A 21628-nucleotide genomic window follows, 5' to 3' on the forward strand; every position below is an offset into this window, starting at 1 on the left:
GGATATTGTCAATTGGCTTTGCATGTCTGGTCTTAAGGATTTTTTTTTTTTTTAATTTTAAGTAATTTTACACCCAGCATGAGGCTTGCTCAAATTTAACACCCTGAGATCAGGAGTCTCATGCTCTACCAACTGAGCCAGACAGGCACCCTGCATCAAGCTTTCTTTTAGGGAAAGGGTGAAAGCGACATTCTTAGTGCTGGTCACCAGATTTGGAAAGGACAACAATCCAGATTTGGACTATACTTCTGAGAAGATCTTTCATTTATCGTCTCCCACAGATAACTTAAGAATCTGCTGTGTTCTGGGAACTCCATTAGGCACAGTGGATACTAAGAAAGAAGGCTATAGTTCTTACCTTTTGAGGAGTTCACAGTTTAGCAGTGAATTTTGTCCCCTAAAATTCATGTGTTGAAATCCTAATCTCCACTACCTCAAAATGTAACTGTATTTTGAGATAAGGTCTTTAAGCAGGTAATTAAATTAAAATGAGATCATTAGGGTGAGCCCTGATCCAATATGACTGGTATAAGAAGAGGAAATTTGGACATAAATACACATAGAGAATGCCATGTGACCACGAAGATCTCTACGAGTCAAGAAGAGTGGTCTTAGAAGAAAGCAACTTTGGTGTTGGCTTGATCTCGGACTTTTCTAGAACTGAGAAAATGATTTCTTATGTTTAAGATAGGTGGTCTTTTGTACTTGCCCTAGGAAACTAACACAGAAGCCAATAGGCTTAAAAAAAAAAATCACAGTGCAAATTTTTTGACTATAGCGGTATGGGCTCCCTAGTAATCTAGAAGGTACAGGTGGGGTATCTTAGCTGTCCTTTGGCCTTGGGTATATGGCAAGAACATCCTGATGTTTTCATTCAATAGATGTTTGATCAGTTAGTACATGTTGGTCTTAGGATATTAATCGCTGATATAGTTTCTTGAGAGTCCACTGTATTCCATCACGATATTACCTGCTTGGTCTGTCTGTGAATAAGATCTAATTCTTGCCTTTAAGCAGCTCAGATCTAGTGGGAAGAGATGGATATGAAAAGAAAGAAATCCAATAGAGTGTTAGAGGTGCTAACATGTATTGGAGGCATAAAAGTGGGAGACATCAGGTCTACCTAAGAGTTGAGGAAAAGCTTTCTGGAGAAAGGATTTGAGCTGAATCTTAAAAGAGGTGTGCTCAGTAAACAAATTAGGAAAGGTTGTCCCAGGGAGTGAGAATACAATAAGGGTGTGGAGGCATGGGGCAGTATCCTATGTTTGGGAATAAGCATGTATGTCAGTGTGATTCCAATAGAGGTTATAGGTGGTTGTGTGGCAAGAGACGAAGCTCAAGGGTCAGTAGAGACCAAATAATCAAGACCCTTATATGTGAAGATAAAGAGTGGGCAATGAAGGGGCTTAAGCAGGAGAGTGACATGATGAGACTTGGCTTTTAGACAGTTTGGAGACTGTGTCAAAGTGGGGGGTGATTTATGAGATGGTGGTCAACGAAATCCATGAAGATTCTATTGTGTAGGTTGCAGAGAGAGAAGGCGAAATCCTGAATTAAGGTAGTACCAGTAGGTATGGAGATGAGAAATGGTTCCGAGGAATAGACAGTGGCGTGCTGGAGCCATTTGTGCACATCTCTTCCAAACTCCACATTTAGTGACATCATTTACACCACAGACATAGAAAAGTGCTGCAAGTCAGGAATTTTTTTTTTTTTAAAGCTTGGAGAGCTGATGGTTAAACATTTATCTGTGTACTAGTGAATATTAAGAAGGTAGAATTGGCAACTCATTGTAGAGGTAAAAGATATTGCAAATGATGACCCACAGATGTGGCTTGGGTGAGGGATTGTAGTGCCATTCTTTAAGATGAGGAAAACTGGAAGAGAAACAGATTTGGGTGAGAAGATAGGGAAGAGAGACTGTACTTACAGTATAATTTTGGGCCTGAGGAATTTGAAACTTGTGGGAAAATTTAGTTGGCAATGTGTAAGAGGTAGACAGGTGTTGAGAACTGGAGCCTTGGGGATGGGATTTAGGAGTAATTTCAAGCTGTGGAAATCCCATCACTCAGAGGAGTAAGAGAAAAAGATCAAACCTAGAGCTGTGGGGGAAGCCCAGCCTTTCTGGAGTAGAAAGAGGAGGGGCCAGCACAGTGAGGAATGGCCAGACCTGGAGGAGACAGCTTTTGGATGCCCTTTCCCCAAGCACTCAAGAGCCCAGTACTTGTCCCAAGAGCAGATGCTCCACTGCAGCTTTTTCCTGAGTTGGCAGTGGGGCTCTGAGGGGGAGCTAAAGGCTATTTTAAGACACACCCTCAGATTCTCCTGTGTTGATCAGAGTTTAAATCACTGTTCATCCAGTGGATCTCAACTGGTATGTTTAAAACACCAAGTAGGGGCACCTGGGGGGCTCAGTCTGTTAAGCGTCTGACTTCGACTCAGGTCATGATCTCACGGTTTGTGAGTTTGAGTCCTGCATTGGGTTCTCTGCTGTTAGAGCAGAGCCTGCTTTGGATTCTCTGTCCTCTTCCATTTGCCACTCCCCTGCTCATTTTCTATCTTGGTCTGTCTCTTTCAAAAATAAACATTATAAAAAAAACCCAAAACACAAAGTAGGATAGAATCGGAAACTTCATAGTGCTTTGTGCCTAGTAAGGGTAGGTTACACTGTACGTGTCAGTTACATTTTGTATATTTGTGTTTCAATTATGTATATATTTGTAATTGTGTTATGTGTATTTGTCACTGTGGGTCATAGCAAAAAAATGATAAAAATGGAAGCCACTGGTTTAAATGATTCCTTGTTAAAAATTTGTAGCTTGAGAAATCTTTCCCATACCTAACATGGTTTCTCCTGGTCAGCTGCTTTCTGATCCAAATTTTTCTCCTTCTAGCCATGAGTTGATGGCAGCCTTCCCAGTCCTTATCAAGTATCGGGTGGAATGTCTCTAGTGATATTTTTTTTAGGGCATGGCTCACTTCCTTTCCCTTTTTGCCAATGAAAAGGAACATGTCTCCACAATGAGCTCAACACTGCAGGGTTTGCCCTGTAAACCTAGACTTTCCCAAGACTGTGAAAACCACTCTTCCCATTTAGCTGGCTCTAAGACTAGACTATTTCAACTGGTTTGTTTCCTGTGCGGCCTTTTAACTGCAGAAAAATAACTGTTAAATCTCTGAAACTTTGGTTGTTTTACTTGGATGATTCTCTGTGTATCCCAGAGAAGTTCTTTAATTTGTAATTGTTGCCCTTTATGGAAAGATGTTTGTGGAAGAAGGCCTGAAGTGTTTTTTGTAAATTGTTTTCAAAATCAGAAAGGGAGTTAAAAGAAAAGTGTACCTCCTAAAGCATTAATAGTCTTTGCTTTGGGGTTAGATTTTGTAACAGATCTCCGGGCTATGTCTTCTTTTAGAGGCTTCATTTCTGTGCTCTGTGTCTATCAGAATAGGATGTTCAGTATGTGAAGTACGTCTGAGTCCTTTGAGTCATTCACAGCTGGGAAACTCGGACCTCATCTGTGTGATTCAGCTTCACTGATGTGCTCCTTTTCAAAGACTAAGTCTATTTGATATTAAGACAGAAACTTTGGCTTTTAAGTTTTAGATGACTTTTTAGATAGTATTTTTTAAGTGTTTGAAATGTCTATTTTTCATGCTATTTCTAGTGAAAAAGTTTCAACCAACAAATGCTTTTAGTGCCTTTTCATGTATACTGAATTCTACAAAACATACTGGGGAATATGGTAAAAGTTACTGAAGAGAAAGTGCAAGTAATTAAGTATATAGACTGTCACGTTTGGACTCTGTGATCATGTGGCCTTGGATTAAACTTTGTGACTTGGTCTCTTCATACAAAAAGTGAAAATGATAATAGTATTTACCCTATCAGTCCACTGCGAGGGTTAAATGATTAAATACATGAAAAAAGAACAGAACAGTCCCTGACACCTAGTAAGTATTCAATGTAAGTTTTATTACTATTATTATGAAGGTGGAACCTTTCTGTAAGGGGTGATTTTAGGAACAAGACAAACACATGTGAAACTTGAAAAGTAATGGAGATGAGTTGGTGATTAGCATGTTATTTGTTGGGAACTCTGGCACGGTTCCAGATCTCGAAAAGACCGACGATGATATGCTATCTCCTATCAATGAGATATATCTGCATGTCCTTATAGTAGCTGCCTGCCATTCACTTTTCTAAGTACTATCTATGTTGGAAATCACTTAATCCTTTCAACCATGCTAGAATATGAAGCAGTTTGTCCAAGGTTTTAGACGAGTGAGTGATGGAGGCAGCCTTCTAACCCATGCAGTGAGCCTTCAGAGCCAGCTTTCTAACAACTGTTGCAGATACGTCTGTATGTTTGCTGTCCTCAAGGAGCTTCCGATTTATAGGAGGCAGATATATTAAGAATCAAGTAATTCTATTAATAGCAGTAAGGTACCATTTTTTGAAGGCTTATAGGAAGCAATAAAGAGCATAGACTGAGACAAATTGCTTGGGTTTAATTCCTATCTCTGCTGCTTGTTATCTATGTGATTTTGGACCATGTACTCCCTCTGTTCCTGTTTACTTATCTATAAAGCCTTGTGAGATTAGATGAGTTAATATATGTAAAGTACTTAGAATAGTGCTTGGCACATAGTGCTACATAAATGTAAGTCATTACTAATAGGACTGTTATGGCCTGATTTAATCATCATGCCATTCCTGAGAGAGTTTTTCAGATAAGTAAACTGAGACTTTGGGCAGTTAAATACCTTGCTGAGGTCACCCAACGGTGGATGGGAAGTGCAAGTACAGTACTCCATTCCTGTTTGCTCCTGAGGCTTGTATTAACATTGGATGTTTCTGCCTTTCTAGAATACAACACAAGCCAGGGTATGTGCTAGAAAAACGTTTAAAGTGCAGTTCGGCTGAGAGCTGACTGTCCATGACTGGGAAGGGTTCTAAAGCTTCAACAGTGATGGGGGCTGGGAGAAATGGTAAGATTGGGAAGGAACTTCCCCAAAGAGAAAGCCATGGTTTTTGGTAGGTTCCACCAGAATCAGGGACCAGGGTCCTATTTCCATGTAACTCCCCGTAAGAGGTGACAGGATGCCTGATAGAGTTCCATAGGATATTAGAGACTTAAGAACTGTGGCCTTGTGGGGCACCTAGGTGGTGGCTCAGCTGGTTGAAAATCCAGCTTTGGCTTGGGGCATAATTCTGCGGTTGGTGAGTCCAAGCCCCTCATCGGGCTTGCTACTGTCAGCAGAGAGCCTGCTTCAGATCCATCGTCCCCCTCTGTCCCTCCTGCTTGTGTGCTCACTATCTAAAAACAACAACAAAAGAACCTTCCAAAGAACAAAACTGTAGCCTTGCAGGCTTGAGGTCAAGATTGCCCTGTGTCCTGGGCTTAGGCTACAAGTGTACACACTGACTTGGACATAGTTTCAGACTGTAGGGTTTTTGTTGGACTGAGCCCATTCGCAGCCCTCTTGATGTTCAGAGAGGGAAGAGAGACTTCAAAAACAAAGCTAAGGCTCAGTTTCTCACCACACCTCTGGAATGAGGGGCTCCGAATCCTGTTCAGTCTGACCTTTCTTATACCCAAAATTGTGGAGTAAAATTTTAAATCCACTTCAGAAATTTAAATTGATGTTCAGAGAAGGGAAAGGTAGGTAGGTGAAATCTTCCTAGGGAAGATTTGCATTTGAACTTGGTCTTGGTAGATGGGAGGAAAAGTATAGACAGGGTTTTCTGTGGGAAGTGTTGAGAACAGTGAAGAGCCTGGGCTTGTAGGAACTGCAGCAAATCAGGCTGCAGAAGCAGTTCTGGGTTATTATAAGAAGAGCTCCAAAAACTAGGTGGGGAATCTGAGCTTGTTTTTGAGGGAGAGAGGGAGTCCTTTAGGTATTAGAACTGAAGAATGACATGAAATAGATTTTGGGGATTTAAGCCTGAAAATCAATGTGGCTGGATTTTATAGAGAAGAAACTGTATAGGAGGCTGCAGCAGCAGTCTGGGAGTAAATAAGGGCTGGGATTAGGGGCAGCAGTAGGGATTTGAAGGAGAGAAAGAAGCCTGAGTAATATTGCCAAGGCAAACATGGTTGTCAGGAGTTGGATTGATGCTGCTTAAAGGAGAAGAGAGAAGAGAAAGTTCAGAAGAAACAAATGTCACTCCCAAGATGTCTATCCTTGGAGCCTGTGTAATAAGAGTGATGACTGGAAATGAGGCAGTTTGAATGTAGAATTGGTTTGAGGGAAAGTTAGGGAGAGATGTTCAGTTTTAGATATTTTGCATTTTATCTGACAGTGGCACTGTGTGTGTGTGTGTGTGTGTGTATGTATATATGTGTATACGTATATACATACGTATGTATATACACGTATTATATATATGTGTGTGTGTGTGTGTGTATACAGACAAAGGCTTAAGGTCTTCACAACGATAAATTTAGGGGGTAGAACATGCCGCTTAATCATCTTTTTATGTCACAGAATTTGTTCTGCCCTTCTATCTAGCTGGATGTTGGTTGGTTTGGCATTTGCCACTAAGATACTATGGAAGAAGATAAATAAAGAGCCAAATTCTCTTTTGTGGGGTGTGGCAGATGTGTTGAATACTGAGTATAACTGATAAATGCGTTTTCAGCGTAAGACTTAGCTGGATAAAGACCCAAGCTAAATACGCACTCTTTTCTTATTGTAAACTCTCCTTAAAAGAAAACTTATTAAATGCTGACATTTTTAATTGGGAAAAGTGAAATTACAATCTATAGTATTAAGAACTTTGTAATCCCAAGGCACTTACTTTAAACAGAGATTGGTTTCTTAGAACTATAATGTTTCAGGAACACTTGGAATTAATAACCGTGAATAAAAGATTAAGTTTCAACTGTTCTTAAGCTTAGTCCTAGCACTGTAGGAGGAAGGGGGCAAAAATGCTAAAATGTAAGTGGCTTCCTTAATACGGCTGCACAGTATGAATATAATGTAATTTATTAGAGTGGTGCCTGGGTGGCTCAGTCAGTTAAGCACCCGACTCTTGGTTTTAGCTTAGGTCACAATCTCACAGTTCGTGAGTTCAAGCCCCACATCAGGCTCTGTGCTGATGGCATAGAACCTGCTTGGGATTTTCTTTCTTCCTCTATCGCTGTTCCTCCCCTGCTCTCTCTCTCTCAAAATAAATAAACTTAAAAATTTCTTTTAATAAAAAAAGTAACTTATTAGAAACACAGCAATTATACCAACACATATTCTGTGAGAGTATTTTTACAATGGGAGTTGTCAGATCCATTATCCTATAATTATATAACAGATTGTGCTCAAAATTATGGTAAGAGTATGTTTTCAGAATAAGTTAAGGAGATTATTTCTTTTGTGTATGGAAAATGATTAATGATGTATTAAGTGAAAAGGCAGACTACAAAACAATGTGTGGTAATATACTATTTCTGTAAAACTTTTTTTTTTTTTAATGTTTATTTGAGAGAGAGTGTGAGCTGGGGAGGGGCAGAGATAGAGTGAGAGAGAGACAGAGACCGAGAATCCCAAGCAGCCTCCCCGCAGTCAGCACAGACCGCTGCAGGCTATGTGTGAGATGGCCTGAGCCGAAATCAAGAGTTGGACAGTCTGCTGACTGAGCCACTCAGGGGCTCCTGTAACAACTAAGAAAAATGACTTACAGCATATGTATATTGAAACTTAATAGTTTTTTAGGTGGTGAGTTTATGAGTGACTTCTTTCTTTAGGCTTCTTGTGCTCTTTGCATTTTTAATATAAAATTAATATACTAACTTTTATAGCCAGAAAACAATTATTTGGAAAAAGAGGCTAGCATTTCTAGGCTAAGAAGTAGAGAAACTGAGTCATTCTACTTCGTGGCTTCATAATTTTTAACTATATGATTATTCTCATTAAAAAATTTTTTTTGAAATTTATTTTTGAAAGAGAAGGAGACAGAGTGTGAGTGGGGGAGGGGCAGAGAGAGATAGAGTGCACACACACACACACACACACACACACACACAGAATCCAAAGCAGGCTTCAGACTCCAAGCTGTTAGCACAGAACCTGACGTGGGGCTCGAACTCATGAACTGTGAGATCATGACCTGAGCTGCAGTTGGACACAACCTACTGAGCTGCCCAGGCGCCCCTGATTATTCTCATTTTAAACCATTTTCTTTAATATTATAAATGGTTCTGTGTTAGAAATGTAGAATATTCCATTGTATCTCTTCTTTAAACTGTTAAGATTGTTTTTGTAACACTTTTCATACCTTTTCAAAGACTAGTAGAAAATATGTAGTAAACCAATAATAAAAGTGAAGAATACTTCTTGATTTTTTGAATTCTCTGATAAAATCATGCTGTGGAATAAATAAGTTTAAAAGGGTAAAAATATTTTATCCAGCACTTAAAAAATTTTTTTCCCTCCCATTGGAGTCCAGAGGTTTATAATCTTTTTTGTAAAACAGTCCCCTCTGTATTAAAGCTACAAACTTTCTTCAAGGCGTGCATTAACTTTTGCCTGTAATTTCAAGGAGTTCTAAAAATAGAGCTGAGTTTTTCTCAAATGATGTCTTTTCATTTTTTATTTTGAGAGAGGGCACAAGTGAGAGAGAGAAGCAGGGCTCACCTGGTGCTGGAGCTCATGACCGTGGTGGGGGACTCGAGCAGGGCTTGAACTCAAGAGTTGTGAGATCATGACCTGAGCCAGGTCAGATGCTTAACCACTGAACCACCCAGGCACCCTCAAATGACATGTTAACTAAAGAATAAGATTTTAGGTACAGTTATTCTGTTTCCCACACTTATCATGCACTGTATAGTCTCCTCAAAGGAACAGTTAAGAGCAACTGTGTGTGTGTGTGTGTGTGTGTGTGTGTGTGTGTGTGTGTGTGTGTTTTGTGGTGTTGGTTCATTGTTGCCAGCTCCTTTGATCCAGTAGACAATGATGCCTTGTGCATGTGGCATCCACTTATCTTTTTGTCTTTTTAAAAAATGTTTATTTTTTTTTTAGAGAGTGAGCACAAGCTGGGGAGAGGGGCAGAGGGCGAGGGAGAGAATCCCAAGCAGGCTCCACACTCACTGCAGAGCTCAATGTGGGGCTCCATCCCACAACCCTGGAATCATGACCTGAGCTGAAATCAAGAGTTGGATACTCAACCAATGGAGCTATCTAGGTGCCCCAACTTGTCTTTTTTAAACGTACCCCAGCACCCTACCAGCTGAATTTAAAAAACAAAATAAAAACTCATGGCTATTCTAAAGGAGTCTGAGAAATGTTGGTGAGAGGAAGAGCACATGGAAAAAGGGAATGTACAGTTAAATTTTTATATTTTGGAACATAAGCTAGATTTTATGTCAGCTGTTCTGAGAAGTGTGTGTGCAGGCATGTGTGTGTTAGGGGTGGGAATAGGGTAGGGAGCTCTTGAACTGTTTATAGACAGGTCTATTTGTGTATGTCCAAGCGTTGGAAGGCCTTTTTAGAAATTACTTCACTGCTTAGACAGAATTCTGTATTGTGAGATCTCTTTCAGTTGGCAACAGTGGAAAACCTTACCAAACTGACTTGTGCAGAAAAGGGCATCTTATAAATCAACTGTCCATGAGGGGTGCTGGCATTAACAAAGCTCCGTGTAGGGGCTGTACGGTGTGATCAGGACCCAGTTTCTTGCTCTTTCTTCTCTGATGCCCGAGGCATCAGCTTCATTATTCCTATATTATCTTAAGGTTAGCTCCACATTCTGTCCCGAGATGGAGGTCAGCAACTACTGAGACTGTGTTTTTCCTTATTCAGTGCAGAACAGAAAAGGAGCATGTCCTTGTCTCAGAATTTCTAGCAAAAGTCCTTAGATTCATTCTGCCTTAACTGACTTTGGTCACATCATCATCTCTGAAACAGTCACTTGTGATGAAGGGAATCGGATAGGTTGGCCCATCCCTGAAGCTGAGAGCAGCCAGCTTCCCCTGAACCACAGTGACCCTCAAATGATCGCTGGGTACTGAGAAGGCAACCAATGGAATGGATACTGGAGGGCCTCCACTGCTGAATGCCTCCATGAGAGGTTGGGTTTAAACTCAGCCACTTTGGAGAATCTGAGTGGAACAATGGGAGGGAGGGTCATGTGTTATATCCACGCTCCTGTAAATTGAAGGGGAAAATCATAGTTTTATGGAAAAGATTAAATAGAATAAAAATGAGACCTCTATTTGAAGTGACAAGTCTCTGAATACTGTCAGAAAACCAATGCAAGTGTTTCTGATGGGGAGAGAGTTTTGGGAAGAGATTTCTCCTCCCCAGGTTGAAATGTACCAGGAGAAACCTTCTATGATATGAGCCAGGCCACTGGGCTGACCAAAGTATTATACATTAGCTGTGTGAATGCTTAAAACAACACCATATTTAGGTGGTGGTCTTTTATGGATGAGGACTTGTTCCCTGTGAACAGAAGAGCTGGGATTTGAACTCAGGTTTTCTGAGTCTGAACTCTACCTTGTTCACTGAGTAAGTGTTAGATGTAGCTGTGTCTGTCTGTACCCATCTCCTGTTGAAATCCTGGCTTTGGTCTTCCTTATGAAAGTGATGATCCATACTGTAGGCCAACTAGAGCCCTCATGGGACCAGAACAGGACCTTGTTCTGCAGACGTGAGGAGAATGCCCATTTCACCACCTTGTCACTCTGTGTCAGCTGGGGATCTAAGCCATGTTGGATGTGCCCCTCCTGAAAACAGGGCTATAGTTTTTGTCAGTCTCTTATTTCTCCAGAGGTCAGGGTCAAACTAGAGGTAGACATCTGTCTTCTCTTCTTCCTCATTCCTCCACTTCATGGTATAGCAGAGACTGGAGGGTGGGCTAATTATTGAAAATGCCCATTAAAATGGGGTATCATAAAGAATGATACTAGTGTGTATAAATATCTTATTTAAAAATGTATACATCATTTTACTGTTTTTTTTTTTTTTTGTAAAAATCCCTTTGAGTAGAGGACACAGATTGGAGTTCTGTGAGGTCTTACATAATTACAATCTTCATGCATATCTGTGGGTTCTGTTTCATTTTTAAAAACTAGATATGTGAAATGCTGGATGTTTATTTATTTTTATTTTTATTTAAAAAAAATTTTTTTTTAACGTTTATTTATTTTGAGACAGAGAGAGAGAGAGCATGAACGGGGGAGGGGCAGAGAGAGAGGGAGGCACAGAACCGGAAGCAGGCTCCAGGCTCCAAGCCATCAGCCCAGAGCCCGATGTGGGGCTTGAACTCATGGAACATGAGATCGTGACCTGAGCTGAAGTCGGATGCTCAACCGACTGAGCCACCCAGGCGCCCCGAAATGCTGGATGTTTAAAAATATTTTTCCTAATCTCCTAGTGTTGTCTTGCTTACATCTATTTTTTTTTTTTTTTTTTTGCATCTGCCCTCATGGAATCTTTCCAAAGCTGTTAACCTACTTTTCCTGACAATAACTCCTTGGTTCACACTTACTTCATCAGTGCATGTACTTTTAAATTAAATTACATAATTAGAGTAACAGATACAATTGCCACAAAATGGGCTTGGGAACAAGTGTGACTGCTTCTTGGTGACCTCCCCCTCAACTATGGGAGCAGCTGTGTAACCACAGCTGTGTGTGTCCTGTGGTCTATGTCATCTGCAGCAGGTGGGTAGTCTGTATGCTTCACAGGAGTGAGGAGCCCTGAATCTAGCAAATCCAGCTAGCTGCAGGCTGGCTACTAGTGTCTACTGGACGAACTGCGTCTCTCTCTGAACTCAGCCCCAAGAGAGGTCTCATGTAAACTTGTTCATGGGAAGTGTGAAGTGACTGACTTAGGGTTTGGCCTCGTTAGTTAGACATGCTTAGGCCGGTTTGCCAAAAGTAGGCCAGACGAGAAACTTGCACAGTCTTCAAAACATTCAGCACAGAAGGACAGAACTTGTTTTTTTCTCCTGCGGGTAAACAGGACCATCCTGTTTTCATGTATGAACTGGTGATTTACGTCCCTGAATCATAAGATCATAGAGAAACATGGCTTCTGTTCCTTAGCTGTAAAAGCTGCCTTTCGGGAGGTTGGTCCAAGCCAGAACTTAAAATTTAATATTTGGTGCCACCGAGTGGTTGGTTTTGAGATAACTACCTTAATGGAGAAGGATGGTTTGACAAATAATGACTTAAAAAAAAACTGGGGTGAATTGGCAGAGCACAAAGGATTTTTAGGACAATGATTACATGCTACTGGAGCAACTGGGTGGCTCAGTCACCTGAACGTCTCACTTCAGCTCAGGTTGTGATCTCACGGTTTGTGAGTTCGAGCCCCACATTGGGCTTGCTGCTGTCAGCACAGAGCCCACTTTGGATCCTCTGTCCCCATCTCTCTCTACCCCTCCTCTGCTTGTACTCTCTCTGCCAAAAATAAATAAACATTAAAAAAAATTGTATGCTCATCAAAACCCATAAAATACCTAGGAATAAATCTAACCAAAGAGGTGAAAAATCTATACACCGAAAACTATGGAAAGCTTATGAAAGAAATTGAAGAAGACACACAAAAAAATGGAAGAATATTCCATGCTCTTGGATTGGAAGAACAAGTATTGTTAAAATGTTGATACTGCCCAAAGCAATCTACATATTCAATGCAATTCCTATCAAAATGACACCAGCATTCCTCACAGAGCTAGAACAAACAATCCTCAAATTTGTATGGAACCAGAAAATATCCCTAATAGCCAGCGCAATCTTGAAAAAGAAAACCAAAGCAGGAGGCATCACAATCCCGGACTTCAAGCTGAATTACAAAGCTGTCATCATCAAGATAGTATGGTACTGGTGCAAGAACAGACACTCAGATCAATGGAACAGAATAGAGAACCCAAAAATGGACCCAGAAATGTATGGCCAACTAATCTTCGACAAAGCAGGAAAGAACATCCAATGGAATAAAGACAGTCTCTTCAGTGAATGGTGCTGGAAAACTGGACAGCCACATGCAGAAAAATGAATCTGGACCACTCTTACACCCATACCCCAAAATAAACTCAAAATGGATGAAAGACCTCAATGTAAGACAGGAAGTCATCAAAATCCTTGAGAAAGCAGGCAAAACCCTCTTTGACATTGGCCACAGCAACTTCTTACTCAACAAGTCTCCAGAGGCAAGGGAAACAAAAGCAAAAATGAACTACTGGGACCTCATCGAAATAAAAAGCTTCTGCACAGCAAAGGAAACAATCAGCAAAACTAAAAGGCAACCAACGGAATGGGAGAAGATATTTGCAAACGACATATCAGATAAAGAGTTAGTATCCAAAATCTAGAAAGAACTTCTCAAACTCAACACCCAAAAAACAAATAATCCAGTGAAGAAATGGGCAAAAGACACGAATAGACACTTCTCCAAAGAAGGCATCCAGATGGCCAACCGACACATGAAAAAAATGCTCAACATCACTCATCATCAGGGAAATGCAACTCAAAACCACAATGAGATATCAGCTCACACCTGTCAGAATGGCTAACATTAACAACTCAGGCAACAACAGATGTTGGCGAGGATGCAGAGAAAGAGGATCTCTTTTGCACTGCTGGTGGGAATGCAAGCTAGTGCAGCCACTCTGGAAAACAGTATGGAGGTTCCTCAAAAAACTTAAAACAGAACTTCCCTATGACCCAGCAATTGCACTGCTAGGTATTTATCCAAGGGACACAGGTATGCTGTTTCAAAGGGACACGTGCACCCCCATCTTTATAGCAGTGCTGTCAACAATAGCCAAAGTATGGAAAGAGGCCAAATGTCCATTGACAGATGAATGGATAAAGAAGACGTGGGGTGTGTGTGTATATATACATATATATGTATATGTATGTGTATATATATGTATACAAACACACACAGTGGAGTATTACTCGCCAATCAAAAAGAATGAAATCTTGCCATTTGCAACTATGTGGATGGAATTAGAGATGTTATGTTAAGCAAAGTCAGAGAAAGACAAATATCATATGAGGACTTTAAGATACAGAATAGATGAACACAAGGGAAGGGAAGCAAAAAATATAAAACCAGGGAGGGGCACAAAACAGAAGAGACTCATAAATATGGAGAACAAACAGAGGGTTGCTGGAGGGGTGGTGGCAAGGGGGATGGGCTATAAGTGGGTAAGGGGCATTAAGGAATCTACCCCTGAATACATTGTTGCACTATCTGCTAACCAACTTGCATGTAAATTAAAAGAAAAATTACATGCTACTGTGATGGTGGATAAATTTTCCAAACCCATAGAAAGTACAACATCAAGAGTGAACCGTAACGTAAACCACAGACCTCGAGTAATGATGTGTCAGGTCTGTTGATGTGTAGGTCTGTTGATTGTACCAAATTTATCACTATGGTGGCAAATGGTGATAAAAGGGAAAGCTGTACACATGTGGAGGCAGGAGGCATATGGGAAATTTGTCTTCTCAGTTTTGAACCTAAAACTGTTTTAAAAAATAAAACATTTAAAGAAGCAAACCTTCCAGGGGCACCTGGGTGGCTGAGTTGGCTAATCATCCAACTCTTGATTTCGGCTCAGGTCATGATATCATGGTTTGTGGGATCGAGCCTCAGGTTAGGCTCTGTGCTGACAGCATGGAGCCTGTGTGGGACTCTTTCTCTTTCTGCCCCTTCTCCGCTCTCTCTTTCTCTCTTTCAAAATAAATATTAAAAAAAAAAAAAACAAACTTAAAAAACCCTTCATTCTACGTGCATTTTCCTTTCTAGCTACTGGTGTTTTAAGAGCAAGGTAAGATAGAGACATCATCTAGGGAAACTGGCTGACTTCTCCAGCCTGGATGACAGTCCCTTGATAAAACTCCAGAGGCTGGGTCCTTAGCTTTGTAAACCTCAGAAACCTTTTATTTTCACTGTTGTTAGAGTTGTCCAATTTTCCAGGGTTCTATCCTGCTGACCAAACTTACAAGAGACTTGTTAAGTCAGAATGCTAGTGTAGTAGTTTAGTTAGAAATGTGTGTGAAGTGGTAGACCAAAACACCTGTGTTAGCTGAGCAGTTCATTTTCCACCCTATAGGAAATTTTTATGGGGAGACAGGTTATACTGAGTAGGTTGCTTAGTGAAATCACAGTGGTGTGGTGTGTGTGTGTGCGCGCACGTGTGCGTGTGTGTGTGGGGGGTGTGTGGAAGGGGTGGGTGGTGTAAGGTTGTTTATCTTGAAGGTTAATATTAAGCTGAGACTGTCTTGAGTGCTTTAGGTCTGTACATCACTCTGAGGTGGTAATGATGACAGACCTCATCTTTTTCTTTGGGCACGCTTCTGGAAATTCTGTGCTGAAAATCTTCCATTAATTTGTTCTTCCCTCAGGGCACAGTATGACTGGCAAGGCAAATGCAGTAGACTTGCCGATAAAGCTCTGGTTGCTGGAGAATCTGTCTGGTCATGATGATTGGCATTAATGTCATCAGCTTAGGAGAACTGGTCTCTTTATTGTGTGATAATTTTAAATAATTTCATTCTCCAAGGAAAGCTTTTTTTTTTTTTTTAATGTTTATTTTTGAGAGAGGGAGACACAGAATTCAAAACAAGCTCCAGGCTCTGAGCTGTTAGCACAGAGCCCAGCATGGGGCTCAAACTCACAAACTGTGAGATCATGACCTGAGTCAAAGTTGGACGTTTAACCAACTGAGCCACCCAGGCACCCCAGAGGAAAACTTGTTTTATGTTTTGGTGATTCTGTCCCCGGTTACAAGTTACAATTAATATATAAAATCCTTAATTACTTTGGTGTAGATTCCCAATAGCAAAACAGTACTTGCTGAAGATGGGAATGATTCTAGATTCTATGTCAGCAAGAAAGCATATTTGCAGGACACTTGATGTCTGTCTGGAGAGCTTTGTACATCCCTCACTACCTACTTGCATGTACCAGCCTGTCCTGTGGCTCCTCATTGGAGCTCAGTTATCTCCAGTTGGTGGTAGGGCATCTTCCTGCCCCACCTCTGTACTTTGTCCCAAACTGCTGCCACAGAGTCCTTGGTCAAGGGTGCTTGGAGATATTTGTGAACTTATGAGTTGGTAGCCTGTGACTGGAATTGGATCCACACATCTTTTATTTTTGCTAATACGTTGTTTTTAAAGGTTTGACTTAATTGGAAAAACTTAAAAATCAGGAGTTTCATAGAGAACTGAGTATCCAGTTTCTTTGCAAACAAGTAGATTCAACTATGCGGGGCCCACATTTCCCCAGGGCAGTAAGTTATTGGAGTAAGTTATTGGCCTAGATAGGGCATGTGCTTTGGACTACCAAAACACAACAAGCCTAAGGAAAGCAGTGGCTTTCCGTGGATTTTTGTTCTCTGTTCTTTTACCGACTTTCTGAGGAGAATTCCTTCCTTGAAACTTATTCCTAGCCTCTTTAGAATCCTGCTTCTCTCAGTATGACATCTCTGAATATATCCCTTGTGTTTGCAAGAGGTACGGTGTTGGAGTGTCATTGAGGAAATCATACAGACTTGGGGTTACAAGACCTGGATTTGAATCCCAGCTCTGTTCCTTATGGAGTCCAATTTCCTTTTCTGTAAAATGAGGGCTATAACTTACATCATAGGTTGGTATGAGTATTAAATGAGTTTTGTATATAGAGCATCAAGCAGAGGGTAGGTACTTCAGTAGGAGTGCCTCCACTCCTCTCTCCTATCCGGACGTGAATCTTTCATGACCTTAATGAAGTCCAGCTGAACTTCTGCCTCTGCTCTCCTATTACTTACATCCCTTTATTATAATAACGCCAACTGTTTTATTTTTTATTCCTTTTAACTCTTAGTGCTTTCCAACTATATTTAAAATATTTCCCTTTTATTTTTGTAACCAGACTGTATGTGGAATATAAGAATAACAATGGCAGGCGAATTTTTTTTTTTTTTTTTAGGAAATTCTATAAGAAGACATGTCTTCTATTAAATGTCTAATTGTGTATATAGTTTTATGATGGAAAATACATTTACATTTATAGAAATCTGTTGAAATTCTTTCTGAATATACACACCTTTCTCCATCTATTATATGTTTATAGAAATAGAGCCAAGGTCAAAAGCTGGAAAGTCCTCAGCAGGAAAAATTAGTACTGGAAGGGAGACACTTCGTCTGAGATCAAAGGGTCCTGCCACCGTGGAAGAAATGGTAGGTTATGTTTATTTAACTCCCATTTTGCTTGGAAATGTGTGGATATTCATGTTTATTAGAGCTGGAAATAAAGCTGGAAATAAAGCCACAAAATTAAACAGGGTACCATATACGCTAAATCAAGGACTTTAATTCATTGCCTACTTAAATAATACGAAGATTACTGAAAGCATTTAAGAAGGAAACATAAGTAAGTCCAAGAGAAGAAATTGTGATCTATGGCCATCTTCAGCTACCTGCTGAGAACATTTGCTAGAGTCTGTAGACATCTGGATTGGCTCAAACACTTAACCAGAATTCTCTGAGAGAAGAGAAAGTCTCAGAGCCACTGGTAGTAGCAGGCATACTTAAGATTTTGATAATGAAATACTATATTCATGAACTCCGGTCTCCTCGGGTAAAACATTTCCTCATCACCTTTGACTTTTGTCTTTCGTGACCAATGTCCCTTTTATCAGCAAACCCTGGTGGGTCTACCTCCACAATAGAACATAATCCAACAACTTGTCACCATCTCTGCCCTCCTCATCTGGCCCAAGGCACTTAAATCTTGTCTTGAATGTTGCAGTCGCCTTGTATTCAGTCTTCCTGTGTTTACCCTTGTCCTCTTTCCCTCTGTGCTTAGCGCATCAGCCAGAATTAAAAGTACAAGTGGTTGCTTTTCTGTTCCATACTCTCCAGTGTCTTCCCATTGCACTCAGAATAAAAGCTAAAGTCCTTGGAGTGAGCAACATGATCTGACTCTGCATTTCTTCCCTGATCTCGTTGCCCACCACTCCTCTCCTCTCCTGGCTCTCGCTGCTTCAGCCACATGGGTCTCCTTGCTGTCCCCAAATATTCCAGATACGTCCCATCTCAATGTCTCTGTACTGTTGTTACCTCTGCCTGTCCACTTAGAGGCATGGCTCACTCCCTTGACTTCTTCAGGTTTCTGTCCACATACTGCTTTATCTAAAAGGCCTTCTTTGAGTATCTTGCTTAAGTAGCAATTCCTGACCCTCCTCCCCCTGCCCAATCTTCTTTGCCCTTAATTTTCTTTAAAGCACTAAGCACAGTAGGACACATTATATCTTTGTTTCTTATCTGTTTAGTTCTTTTTTTTACAGGTCTTGTTCATTGCTGTAACCACAGCACCTAGAACAGTACCCGACACATCAAAGTAGCACAAATCTTTGCTGAATTAATAAACAGTTATTTAAACTTGAGAAGAGTAGGGTTTTGCTGATTGACTTGGTCAGTGTTTTTTTTATTAAAAAAATTTTTTTTAATGTTTGTTTATTATTGAGAGACAAGACCGAGCATGAGCAGGGTAGGGGCAGAGAGAGGGAGACACAGAATCTGAAGCAGGCTCCAGGCTCTATGCTGTCAGCACAGAGCCCGACGTGGGGCTCGAACTGACAAACTGCGAGATCATGACCTGAGCTCAAGTCAGACGCCTAACCAACTTAGCCACCCAGGTGCCCCCGACTTAGTCAGTTTTTAAGTGAAAAACACCAAAAGGAGAAGAGACCAATGGAGGGAGGAAGGGTGAAAGGAGAGACTAGCAGGGGTTAAGGGTGACAGGGGTAGTGAGGATTCAGGGTGGCACATGGTGGTCTGCTCTCCCAGGGAAGACTGTGGTGATGAAGTCCTCCTGTAGACAATGGGGAGGTCAGGCATGTGTCTGAGGCGAGGGAGCTCCAGCAGGCAGGGCATAGGCACCAGAGATGGCTGGTTCATATTGGCCTAGGGCTCTCCATGTGTTTGAAGAGCAGAGTGAGCAAGTTTTTAGAGTGGGATCCCAGAGTTTTGTTAGGTGACGATGCCTAGGATCATTCATGGGGGTGGTTTGTTGGAGCAGACACTCAAAGAACCGTGAGGCCAAAGTTGTACTTTCAAATGTTTGAGTCCCCTAGGATGTTGTCAGTTTGGGGGAATCCAGAGAAAGATTCTGAGTCAGGTACCTTGGTCTTGGATAGTGAATGAAAGGATTGATGTGGATGCAAGGGGCAAGGAAGAGACCGGGGAGAGCCAAAAGTATTTTACAAATGAGATTTGAGGAGGTATGTGAAAAACTCATGGCAGTGACATCTGGTAGTTCTGAGTTTTTACTTTTCCAGTGTCCTGTGCACTTTTTTTTTTTTTTTTTTTGAGAGGGTGCAAGTGAGTTAGAGGCAGAGAAGGGGAGAGAGAGAAAGTGGGGTGGGGTCACCTGAAGTGGACTCAGACTCCTAGATGTTGAGATCATGACCTGAGCCTAAGTCAGATGCTTAACCAACTGAGCCACCCAGGTGCCCCCAGTGTCCAGCGCACCCTTGGGCACATTGATGCAGGCCAGTAAATGTTTATTGCATGAATGAACAAACCTAAGTAGAAGAGGAATCTGGAAGAGAGTGGAAGACAGTGAGAGGGAGCTGGCAAGGGGAGCCAGGAGAATGCCCACTGCTTTCTAGTCCAGGCTGTGAGGAACAAAGGACAGATCTTTTTTTTTTTTTTTCAACGTTTGTTTATTTTTGGGATAGAGAGAGACAGAGCATGAACGGGGGAGGGGCAGAGAGAGAGGGAGACACAGAATCGGAAACAGGCTCCAGGCTCCGAGCCATCAGCCCAGAGCCCGACGCGGGGCTCGAACTCACGGACCGCGAGATCGTGACCTGGCTGAAGTCGGACGCTTAACCGACTGCACCACCCAGGCGCCCCCAAAGGACAGATCTTAAAACCACTTGCAAAGGGGTCAGAGGCAGGCAGAAAACTCGATGTCACTTCAGGAGGAGGGTCATCTTTGCTTAGTTAACATAATTAGTATTTGTTGAGTACCTGCTGTTTATAAGGTGTTGGGATGAAAAGGAGCAGCCGAAGATCTGTCTGGGGAGGTACGAAAGATTCATTTGAAGATAAACTTCTAAAACTCCATTCCTAGGGTCGCCTAGGTTGCTCAGTTAAGTGTCTGACTTTGGCTCAGGTCATGATCTCACAGTTCGTGAATTCGAGCCCTGAGTTGGGCTCTGTGCTGACAGCTGGAGCCTGGAGCCTGCTTAGGATTCTGTGTCTCCCTGTCTCTGTCCCTCCCCTCCATGCACTCTGTCTCTGTGTCTCAAAAATAAATGTTAAAAAAAAATTTAAAACTCCATTCCTATTTTCATAGCCTATTTCATTAAATAGAGTAATTGAAAATAGCCCAATTCAAAGGAAAAGGCTAGTTTGTTGCTAATGTTAAATTTGGTGCAAAGGACTTATGATCTAAAGAATTTATAGATCTGAAACAAATCACCTCCTTATAACCTAGCACAGATTCTGAAAAGTGTGGAAGATATTCCACCTGCATACCTCATAAATTATTTGGTATGTGTTTCTTGAGACAGGCATAGTCCAGGTGCTGGTGATACAAAGATGAATAAAAACCTTGTTTTTCTTTTAAAGGGAGAGAAGTATTGAAAGAAGCCATTAAAAACTAGGGAATAGGGTTAATGTCAGAGGAGAGCTGATCAGCTGCTGTCAGGGATAGGGAGAGGTGGGAGGGAATTTCTATCCCAAAGAAATGGTTGAGTTGGTTAAAGATGGGGAGAAGAGTATTCTAGGCCTGAAAAAATGATGGGCTTGGGATGTTATAAGCATCCATGGGATTGGTATTTGGGGGTGCTAGAGGGATCTGGTTGGGGGGTGAGGAGGCCTGGGTCAGGATGTGAAAGGTCTGTGGAATTGGGGAAGCCATTTAAAAATTGTGAGGAGAGTGGGGAGCCTGAATGACTCAGTCGGTTGAGTGTCTGACTTCGGCTCAGGTCATGATCTCATGGGTCATGCATGAGTTTGAGCCCTGCATCGGGCTCTGTGCTGACAGCTCAGAGCCTGGAGGCTGTTTCAGATTCTGTGTCTCCCTCTGTCTCGGCTACCCATGCCTCCCTGCTGCTCACATTCTGTCTCTCTCAAAAATAAACGTTAAAAAAAAAATATTTTGAGGAGAGCAATATAGTTTTGTGTTTTAGAAAAATCCCTTGGTTCTAAGGGATGGGTTGTTGAGCAGGGTGGGTTTGAGAGGGTGAAGATTGCAGGCAGGAAGAAAAATTAGGAAACTTCTGCAAATATGAAAAAATTGAGGGCTAAACCCAGACAATCAGAATGTGAGTGGGGAAGAGGTGATGAGATCAAGAGCTATTTAGGGGGTGGAATGGTAAAATTGTGTATGAGAAGTAGTGATACTTGTTACAAAACTTAACAATATGGCTGGCTGGCTACAAAGGTGAACACCCAAGTTACTTTGCATGGACTGTTGATTTACACAGCGCATCCAAAATACACCATAAAGAAGGCAAGAGTGGTATATTGTACCTGGTTTTCTAAGGCTTAGTTCGTATAAATAAGAACATGAGAAAGTTGTAATAATATCCTCAAGGAAATAAAAATAAAATGGTATTTGTAATAAAATGCATATTTTTAATAAGTTTGGAGAACACAAAGCAACATATATTTATAAC

The 21628-nt window shown here is 41.3% G+C and overlaps 1 protein-coding gene across 3 annotated transcripts in view; it reads left to right on the plus strand.

Annotated features, from left to right (window-relative positions):
- The window catches only part of GIPC2 (GIPC PDZ domain containing family member 2), a 430222-nt gene that overhangs the window by 49216 nt on the left and 359378 nt on the right, over positions 1 to 21628 (plus strand). For all 3 annotated transcript variants that reach the window (XM_040470735.1, XM_040470734.1, XM_040470736.1), the window contains exon 4: positions 17068 to 17174. In XM_040470735.1, coding sequence (XP_040326669.1) covers positions 17068 to 17174 — 107 coding nt within the window. The remainder of the gene's footprint in view (positions 1 to 17067; positions 17175 to 21628) is intronic.

Source organism: Herpailurus yagouaroundi, unplaced genomic scaffold (genome assembly GCF_014898765.1).
Source record: "Herpailurus yagouaroundi ecotype Mexico unplaced genomic scaffold, PumYag 77, whole genome shotgun sequence".
NCBI lineage: Eukaryota > Metazoa > Chordata > Mammalia > Carnivora > Felidae > Herpailurus > Herpailurus yagouaroundi.